General features: G+C 44.9%; 1 protein-coding gene across 1 annotated transcript in view; it reads left to right on the top strand.

Annotated features, from left to right (window-relative positions):
- Positions 1 to 1,042: 1,042 nt before the first annotated feature.
- The window catches only part of LOC113888446 (multidrug resistance-associated protein 4-like), a 392,537-nt gene continuing 368,862 nt past the window's right edge, over positions 1,043 to 24,717 (top strand). Inside the window, 3 exon segments of the mRNA XM_027535574.1 lie at positions 1,043 to 2,517; positions 9,522 to 9,632; positions 10,178 to 10,298. Coding sequence (XP_027391375.1) covers positions 2,450 to 2,517; positions 9,522 to 9,632; positions 10,178 to 10,298 — 300 coding nt within the window. The 5' untranslated portion in view covers positions 1,043 to 2,449.

Below are 24,717 nucleotides of genomic sequence, written 5' to 3'. Positions count from 1 at the left end.
GATCACATTCAAGGATTTTATGTCCAGAAGAGGATACTAAGAAATTTCAAAAGATCTTAGTTAAAAAAAATAAAATAAAAAGACAGCAGAAACTAAAGGAACTGAATGTATTTGTCAGTTTGGAGATGGCTAATTATGGTCCTGAGATAGTTGTGGGGACCGGATGGAACAGTCTGGGGCAGTCTGACAGACTTCCAACTGTAGCAACCAATTCCTTCATCTTTGGAGTAGAACTAGTTGCTGAGTGTTTATAGCACTGGAAAATATAGGGGATCTAAAAGAGAACTGTAAATCAGGACAAGTCTGGTACCATACCTTGTGGATTGCATTATCTGAGAGAAAGCTAACACAAGAAAGGTAGGTAATTGAAAAATTAAAATTTTCAGCTCTAATCATTCTTCTTTTTTGCAACAGAAAATTTCAAACATGCATGAAATATCAAGAAAATAGTGTAATAAATTCTCATCATGCCCATCAATACAAAATTATCAACACCTTGCCATTCTTATATGTTTGACTCATTAAAAAAAGTCTGAATACATTAAAGATTTCTTTAAAATCAATCTCCCCTCTGGCATTAAGGTATAACTGACAAATAGTATATATATTTAGATGTTCAACATGTTGACTTCATTTATATATACAATGTGAAATATTCATCACAACTGAGAGAGTCAATTCCTAGGTAGGTTGCTAAGAAGTCCAGGGTCCCCAAGGAAGAGAAAGGGGTCTGGAGCCCTAAAGAAGAAGAAAGGGGTCTGGGGCTCTCAAGAAGAAAAATACAAACTATTTTTTCCTACATAGCTTTGTGGTAGTCAATATAACAATGTAGCTTGCTCCAGGACATGTTTGTCCTTCTTGAGAACCTTCTGACTAATCCTGTCATCTTCCAATGTATGTTGTGGGAGTGGGTCTACTAAAATATATAAGGCCTTGATAAGACTACCTAGTGGGGGCACTCTCCATCCCCCGCCCCCGTCCCCCTTCTGATGTCTATGTCAGAATATTTCTCTGTCCCTTTTCACAGTTTAATGAAACTCTGCTACACAAAAGCTCTTGAGTGATCAAGCCTGGTCCCTGGTCCCGAAGCTAAATCTTCTGCTTCGGAGATCACAAATTTGACGCCATTCACTGTAAGCTATCATAACCAAGCCAATCAACATGTCCATTACTTCATACTTTTTCCATTTTTCTTTTTTATGTTGAGAACTACTACTCTTTAAGCAAATTAAAGGTACACAGCAATATTATCACATTGCTGTACACCAGTTTTCTGGAACTTACCTTTTCATCTTGCATAACTGAAGCTAAAAGCTGTCATTAGTAACACCAATCTTAGCCAAGGTATATGAGAAATTATTAAAGAATAATATGGTGATCTTGTTGTAGGTACAAAAATTTTTATATTTCCTCATTTAGAGTAGAAGTGAAGAGAAACTGTTGAGCTGGTAACTAAACACTTCTGAATTGGAGCCCAAGATTTTGTTCATTCAGTCCTGCAGTCATTCATTCATTCACACAGCATATTCTAGGCACTTTTCACACACACTGTCATGTACCAGTGAGACAACCATGCTGAACCCCAAACTTGGGTCCAAGACCTTGGACAAAGGCTATCCTTGAGCCTCATCTTTCTCATCTGTAGGATAGGGATAATACCTTCCTGAACAGGACATTGTTAGAGTTGAAACTGAGGTAAGGTCCCCAGAAATGTATTTTGTGACATATGTCACTGTTACTTATCTGTTTTGAAAGCATGATGAAAGAAATTAGGAGGCAGTTTCTCTCCCCCCAGACTCCCCTTTCCCAATCTAAGAGGGCAGCAAAAAGCTCACAGAGGTTCCCTCACAATACAACGTGTGAGATGCCACAGGACATCTCACATGGGCTGATCATGCCTTCTGCCAGCTTTCTCCAGGCCTTCCTTGCAGCCCATGGGGAGCTTCGGAGCAGCAGAGGAGGGCAGAGCCTGAGCCTCCCCTCTTCGCCTTCTGGGTGAGCCCCTGGGCTCAGAACAGGAGTTTCAGCGGAGTTTGCCGCCAGGTGGGATCCTTGGAGCTGGCTTATTTGTGCTGTCCGGTCCGCCTACCCTCCTCCATCAAAGAGCCGGTGGCCTTGCCTCCCACTTGCTTGAGGCTCCTGGAAGCTTTGGCCTGACGGCCTCTTCGTCCTGCAGCCCCACACACGGCCCTACTTCTCCCAGAGCCTTGACAGCAGCGCAGAACCGGTGACCCGGAGGCGACCCTGGAGGTTGCGCAGTCCCGGGAGGCGGAGACCTGGCGGGCGGTGGGTGCTCCATTCCCGGAAACCTGTGGTTCTCCGGGCCCGCCCAGCAGACCCCGAAGGCGGACTGGTCTCCAACATCCCCGCGGTCGCCTCCAGGAGCAGCGGGAGCCTCACCGCGGCCAGAGCAGCGCTGCGCCGCTCCATAGCCGCCCCGGCCTGGACGATGCCGCTGCTGTACCCGAAGCCCAACCCGCTGCAGAAAGCGAACCTCTGCTCGCGCCTGTTCTTCTGGTGAGCGCTCCCCGGCCGTGATACGCGGTAGTCACGGCGCCCTCCGCTGCCCCGCTATTCGGAAACAAGTGTGGACCCTCCCAATGCTGTCCTGCACCCGCTGCACCCTGGGAAGGCGGAGCACGACTGGGCAAGGAAATGGGGAGCAGGGCTGGGGAGGCGACCCGGTGACCTGGTTGGGGAGATACAGGGTCTCCGTGCCTTGCCGCTGGCAGCCCCTCCAGAGCCAGAAAACAGGAAGCTGGAAGGCTGCCTAGGGGGAAATCACAGCCCAGAGGGAAAACGCACTGAACACCCCGCCTCCACTCTTACAGGCTTCCCCTGAACTGCTCAGGAATTCGCAGTTCTGAACTGAAGCGGCATACCTCCACCCCCTACCCCGTCCCCAGCCCCAAGCAAGCAGCTTATGAACAGCTTCCTTTATCTAATTAGTGCCTTGGACCGTTGTTGTTCAGTCGTTCAGTCCTGTCCAACTCTCTGCAACCCCGTGATGGCAGCACAGCTGGTCTCTGTCCCTCACCATCTCCGGAGTTTGCCCAAGTTCATGTCCATTGCATCTGTGATGTCATCTATATATCTCACTCCCTGACACCCTCTTCTCTTGCCCTTAATCTTTCCCAGCATCAGGCCCTTTTCCAGTGAGTCATGTGTTTGCATCAGATGACCAAAATACTGGAGTTTCAGCTTCAGCATCAGTCCTTCCAAAGAATATTCAGGGTTGATTTCCTTTCAGATTGACTGGTTTGATCTCCTTGCTGTCCAAGGGACTCTCAGAAGTCTTCTCCAGCACCACAGTTCGAAGGCATCAGTTCTTCAGTGCTCCACCTTCTTTGCCATCTTTCAGTAATGTCGCCGCCTTTCCCACCTGCCCTGTCCAACAGTATGTTCCAGCTCCACTGGCTTCCCTCTGCCCCCATGTCTATGATCATGTATTTCTTTCCCTCTCCCTTTTTCCTTGTGTGGCTCTCACTATATATCCTGGTTTCTAGTTGTGGCAAATTTCATGTGGGTAAAAAAAATGAAAGGTTTTTTATTTAATGATTGGGAACACTATTCTTGAACACATTTTGCTTTTGCCTGGGACACACAGTCAGGACTGGAGGATTTATTTGATCAGCCCCTTTCCTTAGTGTGGATATCTCCACTTCCACCTTTGGGGATCACTCTGGGGATAGGGTCCCTGAAGCCTGTGAGGTCTTTCCCAGTCTCTAGCCTTCAGAGAAGCAGTGCATGGTCTTGATACAGGTGGTCGTGCCCAGGAATCATTTGGTTCTGAAACCACTGAAGGGTCCCTGAGCCCAGAGGAAACACACAGATGAAAAACAGCTCAGAGAGTTGCAGCTCTTAACTGAAGTGTTCCATGTGGTAGCTGGGGCCACTAACTATGTGGTCCTGAACCTTTGGGCTTTAATCACACTTGGATGATTACTAGTTGTTTTATTTCTGGACCCTAACCCATTTATATTTCCCAAATTTCTAGTATTTCCTTCTTTTATGGAACAGCCCGGGGGACCTCCGGGGATTGGGAGCTCCTATGCTTGTTTTGATGGTGGTGTACTTAGTGTGTGTAGCTTCATCTCCTGGCCATTTGGTGGCCCTTAAGGAAAGAGGGGCCTAGAAGAAGGAAAATGGGTGTGGTTACTGTAAATAATAATAAAGGAGGAAAAAATTCTTAACTTCAGGCAGGGCAAGGAACTTTCCAAACACCTTCTGTTTGTGAGTTTTCAAAATGTGTGTGCCTGGAAATGGGAAGGTGAGGACTTTTCATTGATTTGAGTAGGCACCTATTTCCAGTTTTCCTGCTGGAGGGAAAGGCACTATTACCTCTTATTTTATACCTGAAGGCACTGAAGCAGAGAGGTTGAGTAAGTCGCTTACCGCCACACAGCCAGTAAGTAATGGAGCAGGATCCCAAGTCAAGCAGTCTGGCTCTGAAGACGGTGTTCCTTGTATATGTAACTGATGTCACCAAATTGCTCTCCCGCCTTGTGCTGGGCTCTGAGCCCAGGCTAAGATTCCTTATCTTGGCTGAAGAGGTTGTTTTTCCACTCAGATTCCCACAGCAAATAACTAAATTGATGGTGCGACTGGAACAGCACAAATTTTATTCAATGATCAAAGAATGAAGAAGCGAGAGCTTAGTTTAAAAATCAACTTCTCAACACAATTTGGGTCAAGGTAAAAGCAAGGAAATTGAATCAAGAGAGGGAGGAATATTCATGACTTATCTGAGAACAAGGGTGTGATTTGAACCTGAATGAGGTCCAAAATGAGGCAACACTCATTTTTAGTCCTTGTGTGGGTTGTTGTCATGACCATTGTGAGCTGTCACGGCACAGGTGAGTATGCCATTTAGCATACTAATACATTACAGTGAATACACAAATGAGACTCAGGGTCTAGGGGAGGTTAGGTTTTTCCCCATTTTGGGCCGGAAAGTGAAAGTTAGTCACACAGTTGTGGCCAACTCTTTGCGATCCCATGGAATGTAGCCCACAGATCCACTGTCTGTGGAATTCCCCAGGCAAGAGTATTGCAGTGGGTTGCCATTTCCTTCTCCAATTTTGGGCCTAGCTAGTTCTAACCAGAGAAGGCAATGGCAACCCACTCCAGTACTCTTGCCTGGAGAATTCCATGGGTGGAGGAGCCTGGTAGGCTGCAGTCCATGGGGTCGCTAAGAGTCGGACATGACTGAGCGACTTCACTTTCACTTTTCACTTTCATGCATTGGAGAAGGAAATGGCAACCCACTCCAGTGTTCTTGCCTGGAGAATCCCAGGGATGGGGGAGCCTGGTGGGCTGCCATCTATGGGGTCCCACAGAGTCGGACACGACTGAAGTGACTTAGCAGCAGCAGCAGTTCTAACCAGTTTTTATTTTTCTCTGTAACTTCCTCCTTTGAGCTGGAGACTCAGACAAAAGCAGGAAGTGCAAGTGAAAGAGTTAGTCACTCAGTTGTGTCCAACTCTTTGTGACCCCATGGACTGTAGCCTACCAGGCTCTTCTCTCCATGGGATTCTCCAGGCAAGAATACTAGAGTGGATAGCTAAAATAAGTATGATTGTCACCTGCCTGAAATCCCTTCTCACACCTGGGTAAAGACCAGATAAAACTAATGATGCAGTTGGGGGTACATAGACCAAAGAGCAGGAGAAGGAAAATAATTGTAAGGGGTCCTAAGAATGGCAGAAACCCAGGAAGCTGAGATTGCCCTTTTGATAATGTCTCAAGTTTGTTCAGTCAGGGCCCTTTTTGTTCTGAGTATTTGAACAAGTGACTTTCTCTTCATTGAATTTTTATTGGAGTACAGTAGACTTCCAATGTTGTGTTACTTTCTGCTGTACAGTAAAGTGAATCTCTTATACATGTACACATACATATACACACTCTTTTTTATATTATTTTCCTATGTAGGTCATTACAGAGTATAGAATAGAGTTCTCTGTGCTGTACAAGTAGGTCCTACTTAGCTATATGTTTTATATGTTATAGTGTGTATATGTCAATCCCAGTGTCCCAATTTATCCCTCCTCTCACCCCCTGGTAACCACAGGTTTTTTTTTTTTTTCCTACATCTGTGACTCTAAGTCTATTTTTTAAAGAGTTCATTTATAGCCTTTACTTACATTCCACATATAAGTGATATCATATGGTATTTGTCCTTCTCTGTCTGCAAGCAGCCTTCTCTAACAGTCAGGTTGCATCTATTTGACCACTCATGTTAACGTAGAAACAACAGGAAATAGTTGCAAGGGCACAAACTCCTCCTTGATCAGCCAGCAAGTAAATAGGAGCTATGCAGTGGTCAAGTGTCATGCGGACCAGAAGCCCAGAGAAGATGTCATCTTTCTAAAGTTAGAGCTGGGTTCTTTAGTTGCCCAGGCCAATGTTCAGGTGCTTTTTTTTTTTTTTTTAAATAATTTTGGCTTTATAAATTGCTTCTCGTGCTAGGCTCACCAAGGATGCTACAAGGGCGACAACTCCTTCCATTACCAGTCCAGTCCAGCTCCCTCCTGACTAGATGAATGGCTCCATTTAGATGGGAGGTGGGGTGAGTGTAATTAAAATCTGAATGTGACCTGGATCGGGTGTGCACCTTATATAGCCCAGTATCCACTAGTAGAGTTCTCTTGGAGACAGTTGATGGCCCAACGTGGGTGGTCCTTGCCCCAGGGGCCTCGGGGCCCCTCAGGGGCACACTGTCTTTGGGTTTTCTTGAGTCATGTTTAGACTAACGGTGGTGCCCTTCCATCCAGGATACTGCCTCCATAGACCAGACCCCTCCAGGTCTGGTATGATCCTGTTCCCAGAGCCCTTGGGCATGGTCTGTATCTAGAGTCAGCCATGCCTGGAGGTGGAGGGCTCGTCAGAAAGATTGGTTGGGCCCCAAGAAAACAGTGATTTGACTAACACATACACCTTTGCTGGGGTGGGGTGGCAATGGGTGTAACCTTGATATCCCTGGGCAGAAGCCTGGGCATAAAGGAACTGAACTGTAGGTTGGTGATGTTGTTAGCTGTTAGTGGAGTTTCCTGGAAGTATAGGGGGTATATTTATTCCCTGATCGAGGCTGAAGGTGGCAGACCCCACTTCTGCTGCTGCTGCTAAGTCGCTTCAGTCGTGTCCGACTCTGTGCGACCCCATAGACAGCAGCCCACCAGGCTCCCCTGTCCCTGGGATTCTCCAGGCAAGAACACTGGAGTGGGTTGCCATTTCCTTCTCCAATGCATGAAAGTGAAAAGTGAAAGTGAAGTCGCTCAGTCGTGTCCAACTCCTAGCGACCCCATGGACTGCAGCCTACCAGGCTCCTCTGTCCATGGGATTCTCCAGGCAAGAGTACTAGAGTGGGGTGCCATTGCCTTCTCCGGGCAGACCCCACAGTCAGTAAAATTTCAGCCCTTATGAAAGTCTTGTGTTACATTTGAAAAGAAATTAATCTGCCAGGAAGTGATAATGAAACGTGAAACCTGAGTTCTATTCACAGAGCCAAGGAATGAATTCCGGGAACTCGGAAACACACAGGCAAAGTTTATTTTAGAAGACAGAGATACAAAGTCCTCAGCATAGACACTGAGAGGGGGTGAAGAGCCCCCAAAAGGCAAGGATTATAGCAGTTTTATATCTTTTAGTATTGACCTGTATGTTTTTGGTTGACTCATGACTTTAATATACACAATTTTTGACCAATTAATTTAAACGTCACAATGTCCAGTTTGTCAATTTTATGGCTTTCTTGGATCCCCCAGTTTCTCAGTTTCTCTAGACATTGCAACGCCATCCCTCGACCCTTTCTCAAGACCCCAGACCATTATTTAGGGACCAAATGTATGTTTTAAGAGCTAGTGGTCTTCTTGGAGTTAGGGCTTTTATTTTTTTTTCCCCTTGATAAACTGGACAGCAGTTAGTGATTGTCTTGTCCTGGGTCTGAATGCTTTATGACCTTCCAGACCAGGGAGGCATTCCTCTGAATGACTGGAAATTGGAACAAAGAGTGAGATGCCTACTTGAGAAGAGAAAAATTGAAATTAAAAAAGGGATTAAAAATTGAAATTAAAAGAAGTCTTACACTGTCTAGCAATTTCTGCTTTAATTATAGGGAGGACGATAAGAAAAATCAACATATGAAGTTTAGTTGGAAAGATGTTACTTATCTTTAGGACATCTTCAGAAGGTCAGGGTCAGAAAGAGGCTCTTGTGAGGGGAGTCTGACAGGGCTGTAAGGAGGTCAGAGTCCAGAGCCTGTTGGACTCAGTGTGTTGTATTGTAACGTGATCCCCTGCAAAATTTCGTTTGTGTTATTAGTTGAACTAAGGAGGTCTTGGGTTGTGCTTCCCTGGTGGCTCAGAGGTTAAAGCATCTGCCTACAATGCGGGAGACCTGGGTTTGATCCCTGAGTTGGAAAGATTCCCTGGAGAAGGAAATGGCAACCCACTCCAGTATTCTTGCCTGGACAATCACATGGACAGAGGCTACAATCCACGGGGTCGCAAAGAGTTGGACACGACTGAGCGACTTCACTTTCACTTTCAAGGAGGTCTTGAGACCACAAGGTCGCATCTTATGTGAATATGACTGGAGGCATTCTTGAGTCTGGTGGGCTTCCCTGGTGGCTCAGTGGTAAAGAATCCACCTGCCATTGCAGGAGACACAGGTTCGATCCCTGAGCCAAGAAGATCCTCTGGAGGAGGAAATGGCAACCCACTCCAGTATCCTTGCCTGGGAAATCTCATGAACAGAGGAGCCTGGAGGGCCGCAATCCATGGGGTCACAAAACCAGTCAGACACGACTTAGCCACTAAACAACAACAGCAAAATCCTTGAGTCTAATACAGTTCAGAAAATTTAAGTGCTTGGTAATACAGGAACACATCTACAGCCTTATCCACAATGGCCATTCAGCTCTATTCTGTGCTCCCGAACCAAGGGAACTGTATTTTGATTTCTAAATGTATTTTTCTTAATAATTAAAGTAGGTGTACAATGTATGTTCAGTAGAACACAAACAGGGTATTTTAGTTAAGTTATATTGTGTGTAAGCCAGAGTGACTTGCTGCTAAGTCACTTCAGTCGTGTCTGACTCTGTGCGACACCATAGACGGCAGCCCACCAGGCTCCCCCATCCCTGGGATTCTCCAGGCAAGATCACTGGAGTGGGTTGCCATTTCCTTCTCCAATGCATGAAAGTGAAAAGTTAAAGTGAAGTCGCTCAGTCGTGTCCGACCCTCAGCGATCCCATGGACTGCAGCCTTCCAGGCTCCTCCGTCCATGGGATTTTCCAGGCAAGAGTACTGGAGTGGGGTGCCATTGCCTTCTCCACCAGAGTGACTTACCGACACCCTAATATGTGTGTTTATATGTTTGTAAGCATATGTCTAATTTTCTCCCTACCTGTTTGTATATTTAAAATGTAGTTTTTAAAAAAACAATATCCATGAATGTAGGATAATAATTAGACAAAGATGTGTAATTTGGATATATGTCACTTTCCTTTTAATTTTTAACAGGTGGCTAAACCCCTTGTTTAAAATTGGTCACAAACGGAAATTAGAAGCAAATGACATGTACTCAGCGCTTCCAGAAGATCGCTCCCAGCACCTCGGAGAAGAGCTGCAAGGGTGAGCCCAGGCAGGAGGGAGAAGGGGAGGGAGAGTGAGAATTTCCACGTGTGGCTAAAGGTGTGGCCAGAGTTTTGCCTTCCTCTGGGCTCTTCTGAGCCTCCTTCCTTGACACTGAACCCTCACCCCTTCACACTGACCCCAGGCTTAGCCCACTTTGGAGGTTGGGGGAGCCTGTATTCCCTGTGTGAGTGGACGTGGAGGGAGCCCACAGCCATGGCCCTGGAGACCTAGCTCTGTCCCAAGAGGTGGGGTCCCTGGAGAACAGTGTCTGCCCTTATGAACTGCTCATGACCTGTGAGTTCAGCAAAGCTTAGCAGGAACTTGTTTCTAGAATCTGGGACTTTTCTCTGAAGACCTGGTCTGGTGCTTTTCCTGGTGCTTCAGTGTCTGCACTGCTCATCTTTCGGGACCCTGCGAGCAGTTAGCCAGCATCTATGGGCAGCCACGGAGCGCCCTGAAGTGAAGGCTTGTCCTCTGCTCTGTCCCTCCCCTGTTTTCCTGCGGCAGGGCTGTTCCTCACTGTGCTTTGTCTCTCTTCGCAGGTACTGGGATCAAGAAGTGTTGAGAGCCCAGAAAGATGTGCGGGAGCCTTCTTTAATGAAAGCGATCGTAAAGTGCTACGGGAAATCCTACTTAGTTTGGGGAATGTTAACATTTCTTGAGGTAAAAGCTTTTCCATACAGTGCTTTGCGTTTCAGTGTACGTGGGTCAGTCCTGAGATGGATGGACTGAGGCGGGGCGAGGACAGTGGTTTAAGGTCTAAGGGTAAATCTCATCTAGGAATCATGATGTAGATCAGCGGTTGCATTTCTCTTTAGAACAGACAGGTGCTTAAAAGACTTGACCTCTGGGGATTAATGATCAAAACATAGTGTAATGGAAAGATAGCACCGGAAAGGAAAGATATTTTATACCATGTTAGGATGTTCTTGGTGCTCAGTATAAATGCTGAGTGATCCTGGACCAAAAGAATATCTTACAACCTCAGGGAATATGTGTCCTATGATTTGGAGGAAGTAAACTTCAGAGGTCAGAGATGAGAAGATGGCAACAAATGTAACAGATTCCAAAACAAAGGCCAGAAGCAGAGTTTTAATAAAGCATTCGGACAGTAATTTGAAGTAGAGGATTTATGTGGCAACAACAGAACTATGTTCAGCAACATGGAACTGAACATTATTTTTCATACAAAGTTAAAAGCACATTATATTTCTTTCCTGACCACTTGCCCAGTCCCCATCTCTTTGAGAGAGACAAGCTTCATCATAATTATTTCATCTGATTGATGACTGTCATTTATAACTTTATTGCTGCTTCTGTCTCGGGTATTCCTTTGGGAAAGGTGTATGGATTCATTACATATTCTAATGTATTGCCTGTAGATTGTAAGATAAAGTCAAACACATATCTTCTGATACTTTTTAAATTGACCTGCCCTTATACTTAGAAATGTCTCTTAATAGTAGGCTTCCCTGGTGCTCAGAAGAATCTGCCTGCAATGCAGGAGATCCATGTTCAGTCCCTGGGTCAGGAAGATACCCTGGAGAAGGAAATGGCAATCCACTCCAGTATTTTTTCCTGAAGAATTCCATGAACAGAGGATCCTGGCATGCTCCAGTTCAGGGGATCGCAAAGAGTTGGACACGACTGAGCAACTATTACTCACTCAAACTTGGAGTCCAGTCCAGAATAATGTAAGACATTTTACAGGTGCTCAGCAAGTAATTGTTGACTTTTCCAGGTCACATCTGATAAATGCTTTCTAAGAAAGGATCATCCTGTTCCTGTGGAACAGAACCTGGGGCCTTGCATCTGGGCTGGAGCTGCCAGAGCACCCAAGAGCTCTTCTCTGGGATGTCCCTGGCACACCCTTCCCTAGGGTGCCCCCTCCCCATAGGCCAGGTCATCCAGGCCAGACCCCTACGTGGGAGGAGCTTCAACTTCACCATGAATTCTGTGCACCCTCCATGCTGGTTTCCGTCCTGGCTGTGGGGGTGGTTTGCTGGTTGAAGGGGGATCTTGGTAGCCTGGCATTGGCAGAGGGTGGAGGAGAGGATGTGCAGGGAAAACTAAAGACAGAAAGCTGTGAACTCAGTAACCTCCATGACCCTGAAGATCCTGGGTCAAGATCCCCCAGAGGACAGTCCACCTGGGGACACAGTGCCGTCAGCCCCCTGTTCTGGCTGAGCCTGCTGGGGGTCTGCTGCAGGCCCCCCTGGGTGGCTCGTGCTCTCCATGGTCCCTTAGCGCTGCCTTAGGGGCACGGGCGGCGTGTGAGTGTGTGAGGGCAGGAGGGATGGAAGATGCAGCTGCTGTAAAAGGGGTGTTTTAGGTGGAGAAGGTGGTGAGCTGTCCTCAGTCCATCGTGTTGGGGGTGAGGTGGGTGGGCCAGGTGGTTTACAGGCGGGTGGCATGGCTCTTGTTTAAAGGCTGTACTGTGCTGAAGGGCACTGCAAGCAGTGGGCAGCTGGGCAGGTGAAGTCCACCCCACACAACTGGAGAGAGAGAATCTGTCAGCTCCCAGGTTACTGGATGGTCCTGGGGGATGGAGTTCTCATTGATGATAGAAGTGGATTGGGCATTGTGCCAGAGGGTAGGACAGGTATGTGGGGCAGGATGCCACCTTAGAGAGGGCAATGACCATCTAGCTACTGCAGTGCCTTGTGAAGGGCAGGGGGTGGGAGAGGGAGCAGGAGCCCGTCAGGCTGCCCCAGCCCTTCTTTGTCCTGTGTGCAGCTGTCCCAGTCATGGAATTTCCACATAGTCACAGTAAGTCTGTTTGAAATACACAGTTGGCATGCTGGTGTGGCCTGTTTGTACAGGATTTCCTGACCTCACACAGCAGCGCTCTCATGAATTCTGTTTATCAGGAAACCCTGGGGCCTTGGTGTCTGCCTGTGGCTCATGCCAGGTGCCTGGTTGGATGAGTGGTCTCCAGGTTTAATGTCTGATCATATCCTGGAGCAGGTCTTTCTCTGCTGTCCCTGGTTCTCTAGTTTCTCTTTGGTACTGGATGCTAAAGAAGCTTAAAGTCAAGTGGGTCTCAAAGCATAGCCCATGTGGCTGGGTTTGAACTGAGCTGCTGGTTTTTCTTGCTGTCCTGGGCTGTTGGCTCCTTGGGTGGGATCACTAAGCCTTGGATGGATTCCATCCTAATATGAGCTTTGGTTCTTGGCTACGGCAGCTCATGGGAGAAGCAGACATAGAGGGAGAGGCTGCAGGATCTGGAGTTCTTCCTGAGAGCAAATCTGCCCTGCTGTGGTGCTGGGAGTGTTGGTTTCAACACTGGTTCCAGCCCCTGGAATACATCCTACTGAAAGTGAAAGTGTTAGTTGCTCAGTCGTGTCCGACTCTTTACTACCCCATGGACTGTAGCCTGCCAGGCTCCTCTGCCCATGGAATTCTCCAGGCAATAATACTGGAGTGGGTTGCTTCTCCAGGGGATCTTCTTGACCCGGGTATCAAACCCGGGTTTCCTGAATTAGAGGCAGACTGTTTACCATCTGAGCCACCTGAGGGTCCATAAAGGTCCCTAGGGGCTGCATAAGGTGCAAGTGATAGAGCTCCAGCCTCTCTTTTAGGAGACTGGTTTTGGGTGGTCATGGTGGAGAAGTGGGGAGTAGAGGACCTTGAATGTAGGGGCTCATCTGTGTGGTAGTACTGCTAGTACTAGTAGCAGTACTACTTATTTAAATAACTGATTTTATGAAGCAACTTCCCATGTTGTGATCTATCTGTGCTGCTTGTTGGTCTTTGTATTTTAGACAGTGGAAAATGTAAACTCAACCCAGAAGTCTGTAAAACACAAACGTGTTTCCTTGGTGACCTCCAGCCCTCTTTCAATTCCTTGGGTGCACAGCATGCCCCGTGGATCATCCATGGTCCCAAGCAGTGTATTCCTTCCACCCACAGCACGAGCAGGGCCTCCCAGGTACTCCCGGCGGCACCAGTGGGAAAAAACAGGATGACGCCAGTAGGGTGAGGCTTTTAGGTTTCAGGATTTTGAGATTCAAAAACCTCTGTCCTATGAGAAGTGAGGAGTATCTCTACTCCTCAGAGAAACAAGTACCAGGCTGTGGAGCACTTGCCGGTCACCCCTAATTAGAACAAAACAGCCAGAGAGCTCCCAGCACTCCTGGCCCCTGTGTGCACCTCCACGGGTACTGAGGGTGGAGAGGACAGGTCTCTGCCTGCCTGGGTCCCTCAGGATGGAGAGGAGGAGCCTGAAGCCTCTGCCTGGGCCTGAGTCACAGAGACCACCTCCCCAAGTCATTAGCACTTCTCTCTGAGAGGTGAGGTCTCTACCTGCTGGTGTGTAAGTGGGGTGACCTCAGAGAGCCAGAGTGGGTTAACCCAGTCCCTTCCTCTGAGAAGGGAGGAGTGGCTGGGAGTTATGTCCTCTTCCCAGGACCCAAAAAGTGGCTTGGTCTTGTCTGGTCACTTGTCCTTTGTCTGAGGCCACTTTACTGATGGTCTCTGGTCCAGGTGGAGGTTGGGAAGCACATGTTTGTGTAAATCTTCACTTTGGAGCTCAGCTGATGGGCAGGAAGTAAACAGAATCCTCTGTTTCCCACAGTGGGCTTTATGCCTCAACTCACAGCTTTTTCCCCAGGAGCTGAGTGGTCTTTGCATTTATTTCCAATCCTTTCTTCCATGTGTCCCTTACTTTGCTCAACCCAGGAGGCTGAAGAGTGGCTGCTGGTGGCAAAGATACTGTGGGCTGAGAGCAACTACTAAGGACCACACAGCAAGGGAGAGGAGGAGGGGGCCTTGAGCCAAGTGGACGGGGACCTGCAGAGCAGACCTGCTGCGCGCCCTGCTAGTTCCTGAGAGCATCGTGTTAGCCCTTAGGTGTCAGTAATAGCCACCGTGATGACCTTGAGTTGCAAATGAGGGTGATGCTTTTCAATCCATTTTCTTTTCTTTTTCTAAGTATATGTAAGATTTTATTGCAAAATTAAAAGAATTTTTTTAATTGAAGTATGATTGGCTTACAAAGTTTTATTAGTTTCTGGTATACATCATTAGTGATTTAATATTTGATGTAGTACATAGTACTTTTAGTTACCAACTGTCACCATAAAAACTTCAGTTCAATTCAGTCACTCAGTTGTGTCCGACTTTTTGCAACCCCATGAACTGCAGCATGTGAGGCCTCCCTGTCTATCACCAACTCCCAGAGTTCACCCAAACTCATGTCCATCAAGTTGGTGATGCCATCCAGCCATCTCATCCTCTGTCGTCCCCTTCTCCTCCTGCCCATAATCTATCCCAGCATCAGTCTTTTCCAGTGAGTCAACTCTTCGCATGAGGTGGCCAAAGTATGGGAGATTCAGCTTCAGCATCAGTCCTTCCAAAGAACACCTAGGACTGATCTCCTTTAGAATGGACTGGTTGGATCTCCTTGCAGTCCAAGGGACTCTCAAGAGTCTTCTCCAACACCACAGTTCAAAAGCATCAATTATTCGGCACTCAGCTTTCTTCACAGTCCAACTCTCACATCCATACATGACTACTGGAAAAACCATAGCCTTGACTAGATGGACCTTTGTTGACAAAGTAATGTCTCTGCTTTTTAATATGCCTTCTAGGTTGGACATAACCTTCCTTCCAAATAAGCATCTTTTAATTTCATGGCTGCAGTCACCATCTGCAGTGATTTTGGAGCCCCCAAAAAATAAAGTCTGACACTGTTTCCACTGTTTCCCCATCTATTTCCCATGAAGTGAGGGGACCGGATGCCATGATCTTAGTCTTCTGAATGTTGAGCTTTAAGCCAACTTTTTCACTCTCCTCTTTAACTTTCATCAAGAGGCTCTTTAGTTGTTCTTCACTTTCTGCCATAAGGGTGATGTCATCTGCGTATCTGAGGTTATTGATATTTCTCCCGGCAATCTTGATTCCAGCTTGTGTTTCTTCCAGCCCAGCATTTCTCATGATGTACTCTGCATATAAGTTAAATAAGCAGGATGACAATATACAGCCTTGACGTACTCCTTTTCCAATTTGGAAACAGTCTGTTGTTCCATGTCCAGTTATAACTGTTGCTTCCTGACCTGTGTATGGGTTTCTCAAGAGGCAGGTCAGGTGGTCTGGTATTCCCGTCTCTTTCAGAATTTTCCAGTTTGTTGTTATTGTTCTTGCATGTCTCTTTTCCCCCATCATCTATTCTCTTTGTCCAATGTCTAAGCCCAATTCTCAATGATATCAACATAATTATTCATTTGTTGTACCTTATAAAGTGACTTCTGAGAGCAATCTAATATTTTTTATTTTCTTTTGGAGTTCATACTGTGTTCATTTGGGTGTATCACGCAGAGAATGTGTTTTTAAATTATTTTGTTTCAAATCACTTTTGATAGTTCTTTTTTGTATGGCTCTGCAAACCAACAGGATGGGTGTATATATTTAGGTACTTTTATGTAATTTTACTCTAAAATTTTAGGAATTGCTTTTTAAAAATTTAGTTATTTTATAATTATAATTCTGTATAATGTTTTCATGATTCCAAAATCAAGAAAAGGTTACTTAAAGAAGTCTGATATCATTGTTAGCTCTATTCTAATTCTTCTTCTCCTTTTATAGATAACTTTCCAGGCTAATTTTGACTCATCTTTTTATTAATGTTTCTTAAATATAGTTTTTTTCTGAACATTTTATTTTTCCAACTGTGCAGAATGAACATTTTCAATTTTAATACTGTAATCTCTGGACTTTTCTGGAAGCATGAAATGTGCAATGGAACTCTGGTAAAAAGTCTTTGTGATCATTGTAATTCCTTGTAATTCCTGCAGATTAGGTCTGCAGCCATTCCAGGCTCAGATGCCATGACAGTGCGAGAGTGGAGGTTAGCAAATACTTACATGCGGTTAGTTTCCGCATCCAGAATCTACAGGGAGAACCTTCTCCACCCTAATCAGTTGAACCTAAACCAGTTTCTGGAGGCTGGGTCTTGGGTGTCAGAGTACACCAGTCCCCTCCCAGGTGATGCTAAGGTGTGGTCAGGATGAAGACCAGTGTGTAAGAGACAAGTGAAGGCTAGTATGTCTGGAATCCTGATGGTTATGATTTCCGCAGGTTCACTGCTTTTCCTCCTTGTCTTTGGTTTTTCTCAACTCTACATTTTGTCACCTTTCACCCACTTCTAAAGATTCTGTCTATTGGTTTTTTCTTACAAGCCCATTCTTTTCTGCTTATATGTCTCAGTCAAGCGTTTGGTAAAACTTTGATAGTTTGTTTCTATTTTTGTGTTTTTTTCCCCATGAATGAGATATGGGGAAGTTGTGTGAGAAATGTTTCAAGTGCATTAAGGTGGAGAAGGAATTCTACCCACTCAGAAGTTCTAGCATCTAAGCTAACCCTGCAAGAAGTTAGCCTAAGAAGCAAAAGGTGGGACCCACTGTCAGGTGCTTTCCTGAGGCTGAATACCAAGGACTCTACCACTAAATGTCTGCCTTGAGCTTCCCTGGCAGTTTACTGGTTAAGACTCCATGTCCCCAGTGCAGATGCCAGGGTTTTGTTTTTTTTTTTTTGGTGTTGTTGTTGTTGTTGTTTAATTTTATTTTATTTTTAAACTTTACAAAATTGTATTAGTTTTGCCAAATATCGAAATGAATTTTAACTTATTTATTTTAATTGGAGACTAATTGCTTTACAATATTGTGGTGGTTTTGCCAAACATCAACATGAATCAGCCATGGGTGTACATGTGTTCTCCCATCCAGAATCCCCCTCCTACCCCTCCTACCTTCCTCCCTACCCCATCACTCTGGCTTGTCCAGAGCACCAGCTTTGAGTGCTCTGCTTCATGAATCAACTTGCACTGGTCATCTGTTTTACATATGGTAATATATATGTTTCAATGCTATGCTCCCATATCATCCTGCCCTCTCCTTCTCCCACATAGACCAAAAGTCTCTTCTTTACATCTGTATATCTTTTGCTGTCTTGCATATAGGGTTGATGTTACTGTCTTTCTAAATTCCATATATATGCATTAATATACTGTACTGGTATTTCTCTTTCTGACTTACTTCATTCTGTATAATAGGCCCCAGTTTCATCCACCTCATTAGAACTGACACAAACACATTCTTTTTTTTTTTCTCTCTCTACATTTTTTTATTTTATTTTATTTTTAAACTTTACATAATTGTATTAGTTTTGCCAAATATCAAAATGAATCCGCCACAGGTATACATGTGTTCCCCATCCTGAACCCTCCTCCCTCCTCCCTCCCCATACCATCCCTCTGGGTCGTCCCAGTGCACTAGCCCCAAGCATCCAGTTGAAACACATTCTTTTTTATAGCTGAGTAATATTCTGTTGTGGATATATACCACAACTTCCTTATCCATTCATCTGCCAATGGACATCTAGGTTGCTTCCATGTCTAGCTATCATAAACAGTGCTGTAATGAATATTGGGGGTACATGTATCTCTTCCAATTCTGGCTTCCTCAGTGTATATATACAGCAGTGGTATTGGTGGGTCATATGGCAATTCTATTTCCAGTTTTTTTAAGGAATCTCCACACTGTTCTCCATAGTAGATGCCAAGGTTTTTGATCCCTGGTCAGGGAACTAAGATTCTGCATGCCACATTGTATGCCCCAAATAAAAAGTCTGCCTCAGAGACTCAGACTCTCAGATAATCCTGAATAATGGATGTGGTGGTATTAAATTCAGTTCTTTTAAAGATCCTTTATGATTTCAGATTTGTGAAGAATTCTTGTGAATGAATAAAACTATACGCTCAATTGGTTTGTGGAAAGAATATACATGTGGTCATAGATTGATGTCGAAGGGAAAGGGTTTAAGGGGGCAGTGTTTGACCCTGTTCCTGCTTATCAAGGGGATGCTACCCAGCGTCCGAGGTCAGGGCTGGCAGCCGAGAGTGCCAGGCTGCGACAGTGCAGGAGCAGCTGAGAGGAGCTACCCCATGCACGAGGCCAGGGGCAGCGGCTGGGAGGAGCAGCCCCACGTCCAAGGAGCAGTGGCTGCATGGGCACAGGAGGGCCTAGAGGAGCTATTCCACATTCAAGGTCAGGAGGGGCAGCGGTGAGGAGATACCCCTCGTCCAAGATAAGGAGCAGTGGCTGCACTTTACTGGAGCCACTGTGAAGAGATACTCCATGTCCAAGGTAAAGGAAACCCAAGTAAGATGGTAGGTATTGCAAGAGGGCATCAGAGGGCAGACACACTGAAACCATAATCACAGAAAACTAGTCAATCTAATCACACTAAGACCACAGCCTTGCCTAACTCAATGAAACTAAACCATGCCCATGGGGCCACCCAAGACAGGCGGGTCATGGTGGAGAGGTCTGACAGAATGTGGTCCACTGGAGAAGGGAATGGCAAACCACTTCAGTATTCTTGCCTTGAGAACCCCATGAACAGTATGAAAAGTCAAAATGATAGGATACTTAAAGAGGACCTCCCCAGGTCAGTAGGTGCCCAATATACTACTGGAGATCAGTGGAGAAATAATTCCAGAAAGAATAAAGGGTTGGAGCCAAAGCAAAAACCACACCTTGTTGTGGATGTGACTGGTGATAGAAGCAAGGTCCAATGCTGTAAAGAGCAATATTGCATAGAAACCTGGAATGTTAGGTCCATGAATCAAGGCAAATTGGAAGTGGTCAGACAGGAGATGGCAAGAGTGAACATTGACATTCTAGGAATCAGCGAACTCAAATGGACTGGAACGTGTGAATTTAACTCAGATGACCATTATGTCTACTACTGTGGGCAGGAATCCCTTAGAAGAAATGGAGTAGCCATTATGGTCAACAAAAGAATCTGAAATGCAGTACTTGGATGCAGTCTTAAAAACGACAGAATGATCTCTGTTCATTTCCAAGGCAAACCATTCAGTAACACAGTAATCCAAGTCTATGCCCCAACCATAATGCTGAAGAAGCTGAAGTTGAACAGTTGTACGAAGACCTACAAGACCTTTTAGAACTAACACCCAAAAAAGATGTCCTTTTCATTATAGGGGACTGGAATGCAAAAGTAGGAAGTCAAGAAACGCCTGGAGTAACAGGCAAATTTGGCCTTGGAATAAGGAATGAAGCAGGGCAAAGACTAATAGAGTTTTGCCAAGAAAATGCACTGGTCATAGCAAACACCCTCTTCCAAAAACACAAGAGAAGGCTCTACATATGGACATCATCAGATGGTCAACATGGAAATCAGATTTATTATATTCTATGCAGCCAAAGGTGGAGAAGCTCTATAGAGTCACCAAAAATAAGACTGGGAGATGACTGTTGCTCAGATCATGAACTCCTTATTGCCAAATTCAGACTTAAGTTGAAGAAAGTAGGGAAAACCACTAGACCATTCAGGTATGACCTAAATCAAATCCCTTATGATTATACAGTGGAAGTGAGAAATAGATTTAGGGGCCTAGATCTGATAGACAGAGTGCCTGATGAAATATGCACAGAGGTTCCTGACATTGTACAAGAGACAGTGATCAAGACCATCCCCATGGAAAAGTAATGCAAAAAAGCAAAATGGCTGTCTGAGGAGGCCTTACAAATACCTGTGAAAAGAAGAGAAGTGAAAAGCAAAGGAGAAAAGGAAAGATATAAGCATCTGAATGCAGAGTTTCAAAGAATAGCAAGAAGAGATAAGAAAGCCTTCCTCAATGATCAGTGCAAAGAAATAGAGGAAAACAACAGAATGGGAAAGGCTAGAGATCTCTTCAAGAAAATTAGAGATACCAAGCGAACATTTCATGCAAAGATAGGCTCGATAAAGGACAGAAATGGTATGGACCTAACAGAAGTAGAAGATATTAAGAAGAGGTGGCAGGAATACACAGAAGAACTGTACAAAAAAGATCTTCATGACCAAGATAAGCACGATGGTATGATCACTGACCTAGAGCCAGACATCCTGGCATGTGAAGTCAAGTGGGACTTAGAAAGCATCACTACAAACAAAGCTAGTGGAAGTGATGGAATTCCAGTGGAGCTATTTCAAATCCTGTAAGATGATGCTGTGAAAGTGCTGCACCAAATATGGAAAACTCAGCAGTGGCCACAGGACTGGAAAAGGTCAGTTTTCCTTCCAATCCCAAAGAAAGGCAATGACAAAGAATGCTCAAACTACCACACAATTGCACTCATCTCACACGCTAGTAAAGTAATGCTCAAAATTCTCCAAGCCAGGCTTAAGCAATACATGAACAATGAACTTCCAGAAGTTCAAGCTGGTTTTAGCAAAGGCAGAGGAACGAGATCAAATGGCCAACATCCACTGGATCATCAAAAAAGCAAGAGAGTTCCAGTAAAACATCTATTTCTGCCTTATTTACTATGCCAAAGCCTTTGACTGTGTGGATCACAATAAACTGTGGAGAATTCTGAAAGAGATTAGATACCAGACCACCTGGCCTACCTCTTGAGAAACCTATATGCTGGTCAGGAAATAACAGTTAGAACTGAACATGGAACAATAGACTGGTTCCAAATAGGAAAAGGAGTATGTCAAGGCTGTATATGGTCACCCTGCTTATTTACCTTATATGCAGAGTACATCATGAGAAACGCTGTGCTGGAAGAAGCACAAGCTGGAATCAAGATTGCCGGGAGAAATATCAATAACCTCAGATATGCAGATGGCACCACCCTTATGGCAGAAATTGAAGAGGAACTAAAAAGCCTCTTGATGAAAGTGAAAATGGAGTGTGAAAAAGTTGGCTTAAAGCTCAACATTCAGAAAACAAAGATCATGGCATCTGGTCCCATCACTTCATGGGAAATAGATGGGGAAACAGTGGAAACAGTGTCAGACTTTATTTTATTGGGCTCCAAAATCACTGCAGATGGTGACTGCAGCCATGATATTAAAAGACTCTTACTCCTTGGAAGAAACGTTATGCCCAACCTAGATAGCATATTGAAAAGCAGAGACATTACTTTGCCAACAAAGGTCCATCTAGTCAAGGCTATGGTTTTTCCAGTGGTCATGTATGGATGTGAGAGTTAGACTGTGAAGAAAGCAGAGTGCTGAAGAATTGATGCTTTTGAACTGTGGTGTTGGAGAAGACTCTTGAGAGTCCCTTGGACTACAAGGAGATCCAACCAGTCCATTCTGAAGGAGATCAGCCCTGGGATTTCTTTGGAAGGAATGATGCTGAAGCTGAAACTCCAGTACTTTGGCCACCTGATGTGAAGAGTTGACTCATTGGAAAAGACTCTGATGCTGGGAGGGATTGGGGGCAGGAGGAGAAGGGTATGACACAGGATAAGAAAGCTGGATGGCATCACTGACTCGATGGACGTGAGTCTGAATGAACTTTGGGAGTTGGTGATGGACAGGGAGGCCTGGCGTGCTTTGATTCATGGGGTTGCAAAGAGTCAGACATGACTTAGCAACTGAACTGAACTGAACTGCACTACTTATCAGGAACATTTTAATTTGGTTAGTTTCATGGTTGACAGGATAAGTCAATGGCACCCCACTCCAGTATTCTTGCATGGAAAATCCCATGGACGGAGGAGCCTGGTAGGCTGCAGTCTTTGGGGTCGCTAAGAATCAGACATGACTGAACGACTTCACTTTCACTTTTCACTTTCATGCATTCGAGAAGGAAATGGCAACCCACTCCAGTGTTCTTGCCTGGAGAATCCCAGGGACGGGGGAGCCTGGTGGGCTGCCATCTATGGGGTCGCACAAAGTTGGACACGATTGAAGCGACTTAGCAGCAGCTGCAGCGTGGTTGATAATAAATATTTTCTCAGTTGTTTTCTCTTTTATTAGTTGAAGCTGAGAATCGGGAATGTGCAGGTGAGAGAATTCCTTGGTGGTGTGTGCTCACACCTGTGTACACGTGGTGGTTTTAGGTTCTGGGAATGCTGCCACCAGTGTCTGTGTCCCCAGCCACAGGCGCTCCTTGCCTCTCTGAGAGACTCTCCAAGACAAACAGAGTCTTCTCAAATTGGACCTTTCCTTGGGATTCACACCACTATTTGATTTGGAGATAATACTTGGAACGGAGCATTGAGCATATGTAGGAACTAATCTTCTGGTAGTCGGAAAATCTTTTGCCTGGTTTGCCTCAGCCAGTTTTACCAAATGCCAGAAATGGAAATATTCACAGATTACAAATGCTGCTGATAGCTGTCCTGTTAAATGACTCTTCATCTCTAACCTTTCCTTGTGTGTGGAGGAGACGGATTTACTCAGTCTACCTTTGAGGGCTGTAATCACTTCTGCCCTATGTGTTCTGGAAGCTTGCAAGAGTCATATTTAATATGTGTATTCTTATTCTCTATATGTACTTTGGGGTTTTGTTTTCACAGTTTTGTGTTATTTACTATTTTGCTTTCTATTTTTTTTTTTGAGAGAAATTACTGGAAAATTGTTCTTTGCTTGCTGTTATTTTTCATATGGAGTATAATATCAATTTTCTGTTTTCAATAGTTGCAACTTATGCCAGAATGGAAATTCCTTGTATGTTATACTTTTAATCACCTTTCTGAATTACCATGACTGCTCCTTGTTAGAGGAAAACTTGTGCATTTGTACTCAGTATCTCAGTTGTGTCTGATTCTTTGTGACCCCAAGGACTGTAGCCCACCAGGCTCCTCTTTCCATGGGATTCTCCAGGCAAGAATACTGGAGTGGGTTGCCATTTCCTCCTCTAGAGGACCTCCCCAACTTAGGGATCAAACCTGCATCTCCTGTGTCTCCTGCATTGAGATGAATTCCTTATCATTGAGCCATTGGAGGAAGTCCCAAAATAGTGCTTAAGAATAACAAATGACTTTCCTCCCAAATTACATCAGATCAAAGTAACAGGTCATGACTGAAAACCTTTATTATCTTTTGAAAATTTCTATTCCCAGGAAAGAAAAATCATTATCAAGAAAAAAAAAAAAAAAAAAGAATTGACAGATGAGTGGAAGGTATGGGCCCTAAACTGGCATTATACCTTAATGAGGCTTTTTGATAAACTGTTTTTTTTTAATATTTATTTATTTGTCTGTGCTGGGTCTTAGTTGCCACATGTGGGATCTAGTTCCCCGACCAGGGATCTAACCCTGGTCTGTTGCATTGGGAGTGTGGAATCTTAGCCACCGGACCACCAGGGAAGTCCCACAACTGAGTTATTAAATATTGTCTCTCAGCAAAGAAAAAACCAGATACATTTAGGTGGTAGCGATCTGTCTTTATTTACTTTTTTTTGCTGGATTTGTTGCACTTAACCATATTCTCTTTGGTGAGTGATATTACTCTTATTTCTCCTGTAATTACAAGGATGTTAGGCTCAAATGGAGAGCTGAGTAAAAGGCAACAGTGATTCCCAAAAAGAATCATAAATTTCAGGAAATTTGGGGATGGCAGATATTCCTGCTGGGCTTCTGGTGGTTTGTGACTGCAGCACTGGACTGCCCTTGGCGACACCTGGGCTGGGACTGCCCAGGTGTACAGTTTGACATTTTTGTTTCTCTGTGTGGCCTCCACATTCCCATCTCAGGAAACTCTATAAACAGTGTGTTTGACAATCTGCTGTATGAGGGACTCTTCCAAGAGGTCTCTGTGCCTCTTGGGATGGATGACAGGACACGGTGGAAATGTATCAGAACTGATCGTTTTGCTGCTGTCTGATCATCTTACTTATACTTCTTCAGCTGAATAGTGTTCTCTTTATTCTCTGTAGTAGATGAAAATGTCCCTGACTTCATGGAAGGAGAGGCAGTTGGTACAGCCTGTGAACGTGTGTGTGTGTGCATGCGTGTGTGCATGTGTGTAGAACAAGACAAGAATGCTGAGGTTTAATGAGACACCCATATGAGGCATGGGGACACCTTTTGATAAATATCCTGATCAGGCACTAGTTGGCTAAGAAAATGCTTAGTTTTTTTGGTGTTTGGTGTTATGGATTCTCCTTCCCTTCCTCTTGTATGTGGCTTCCTCAGCTTCAGATAGATAGAAGAGAGCTGTCAAAGCAAACCTGTCAGTTGCTTATCCTGTCTGTGTTAGTACGGTGGGATTGCTAAAAAGAAAAAGCCCTGTTCCTGAAAGACTTTCAAACTTTTAACATTTTGTCTTTTATGAA

The sequence above is a fragment of the Bos indicus x Bos taurus genome, unplaced genomic scaffold (assembly GCF_003369695.1).
Source record: "Bos indicus x Bos taurus breed Angus x Brahman F1 hybrid unplaced genomic scaffold, Bos_hybrid_MaternalHap_v2.0 SuperScaffold_100136, whole genome shotgun sequence".
NCBI lineage: Eukaryota > Metazoa > Chordata > Mammalia > Artiodactyla > Bovidae > Bos > Bos indicus x Bos taurus.
Note: the sequence above shows the minus strand (reverse complement) of the source record. Positions and strands in the feature narration are given on the sequence as shown.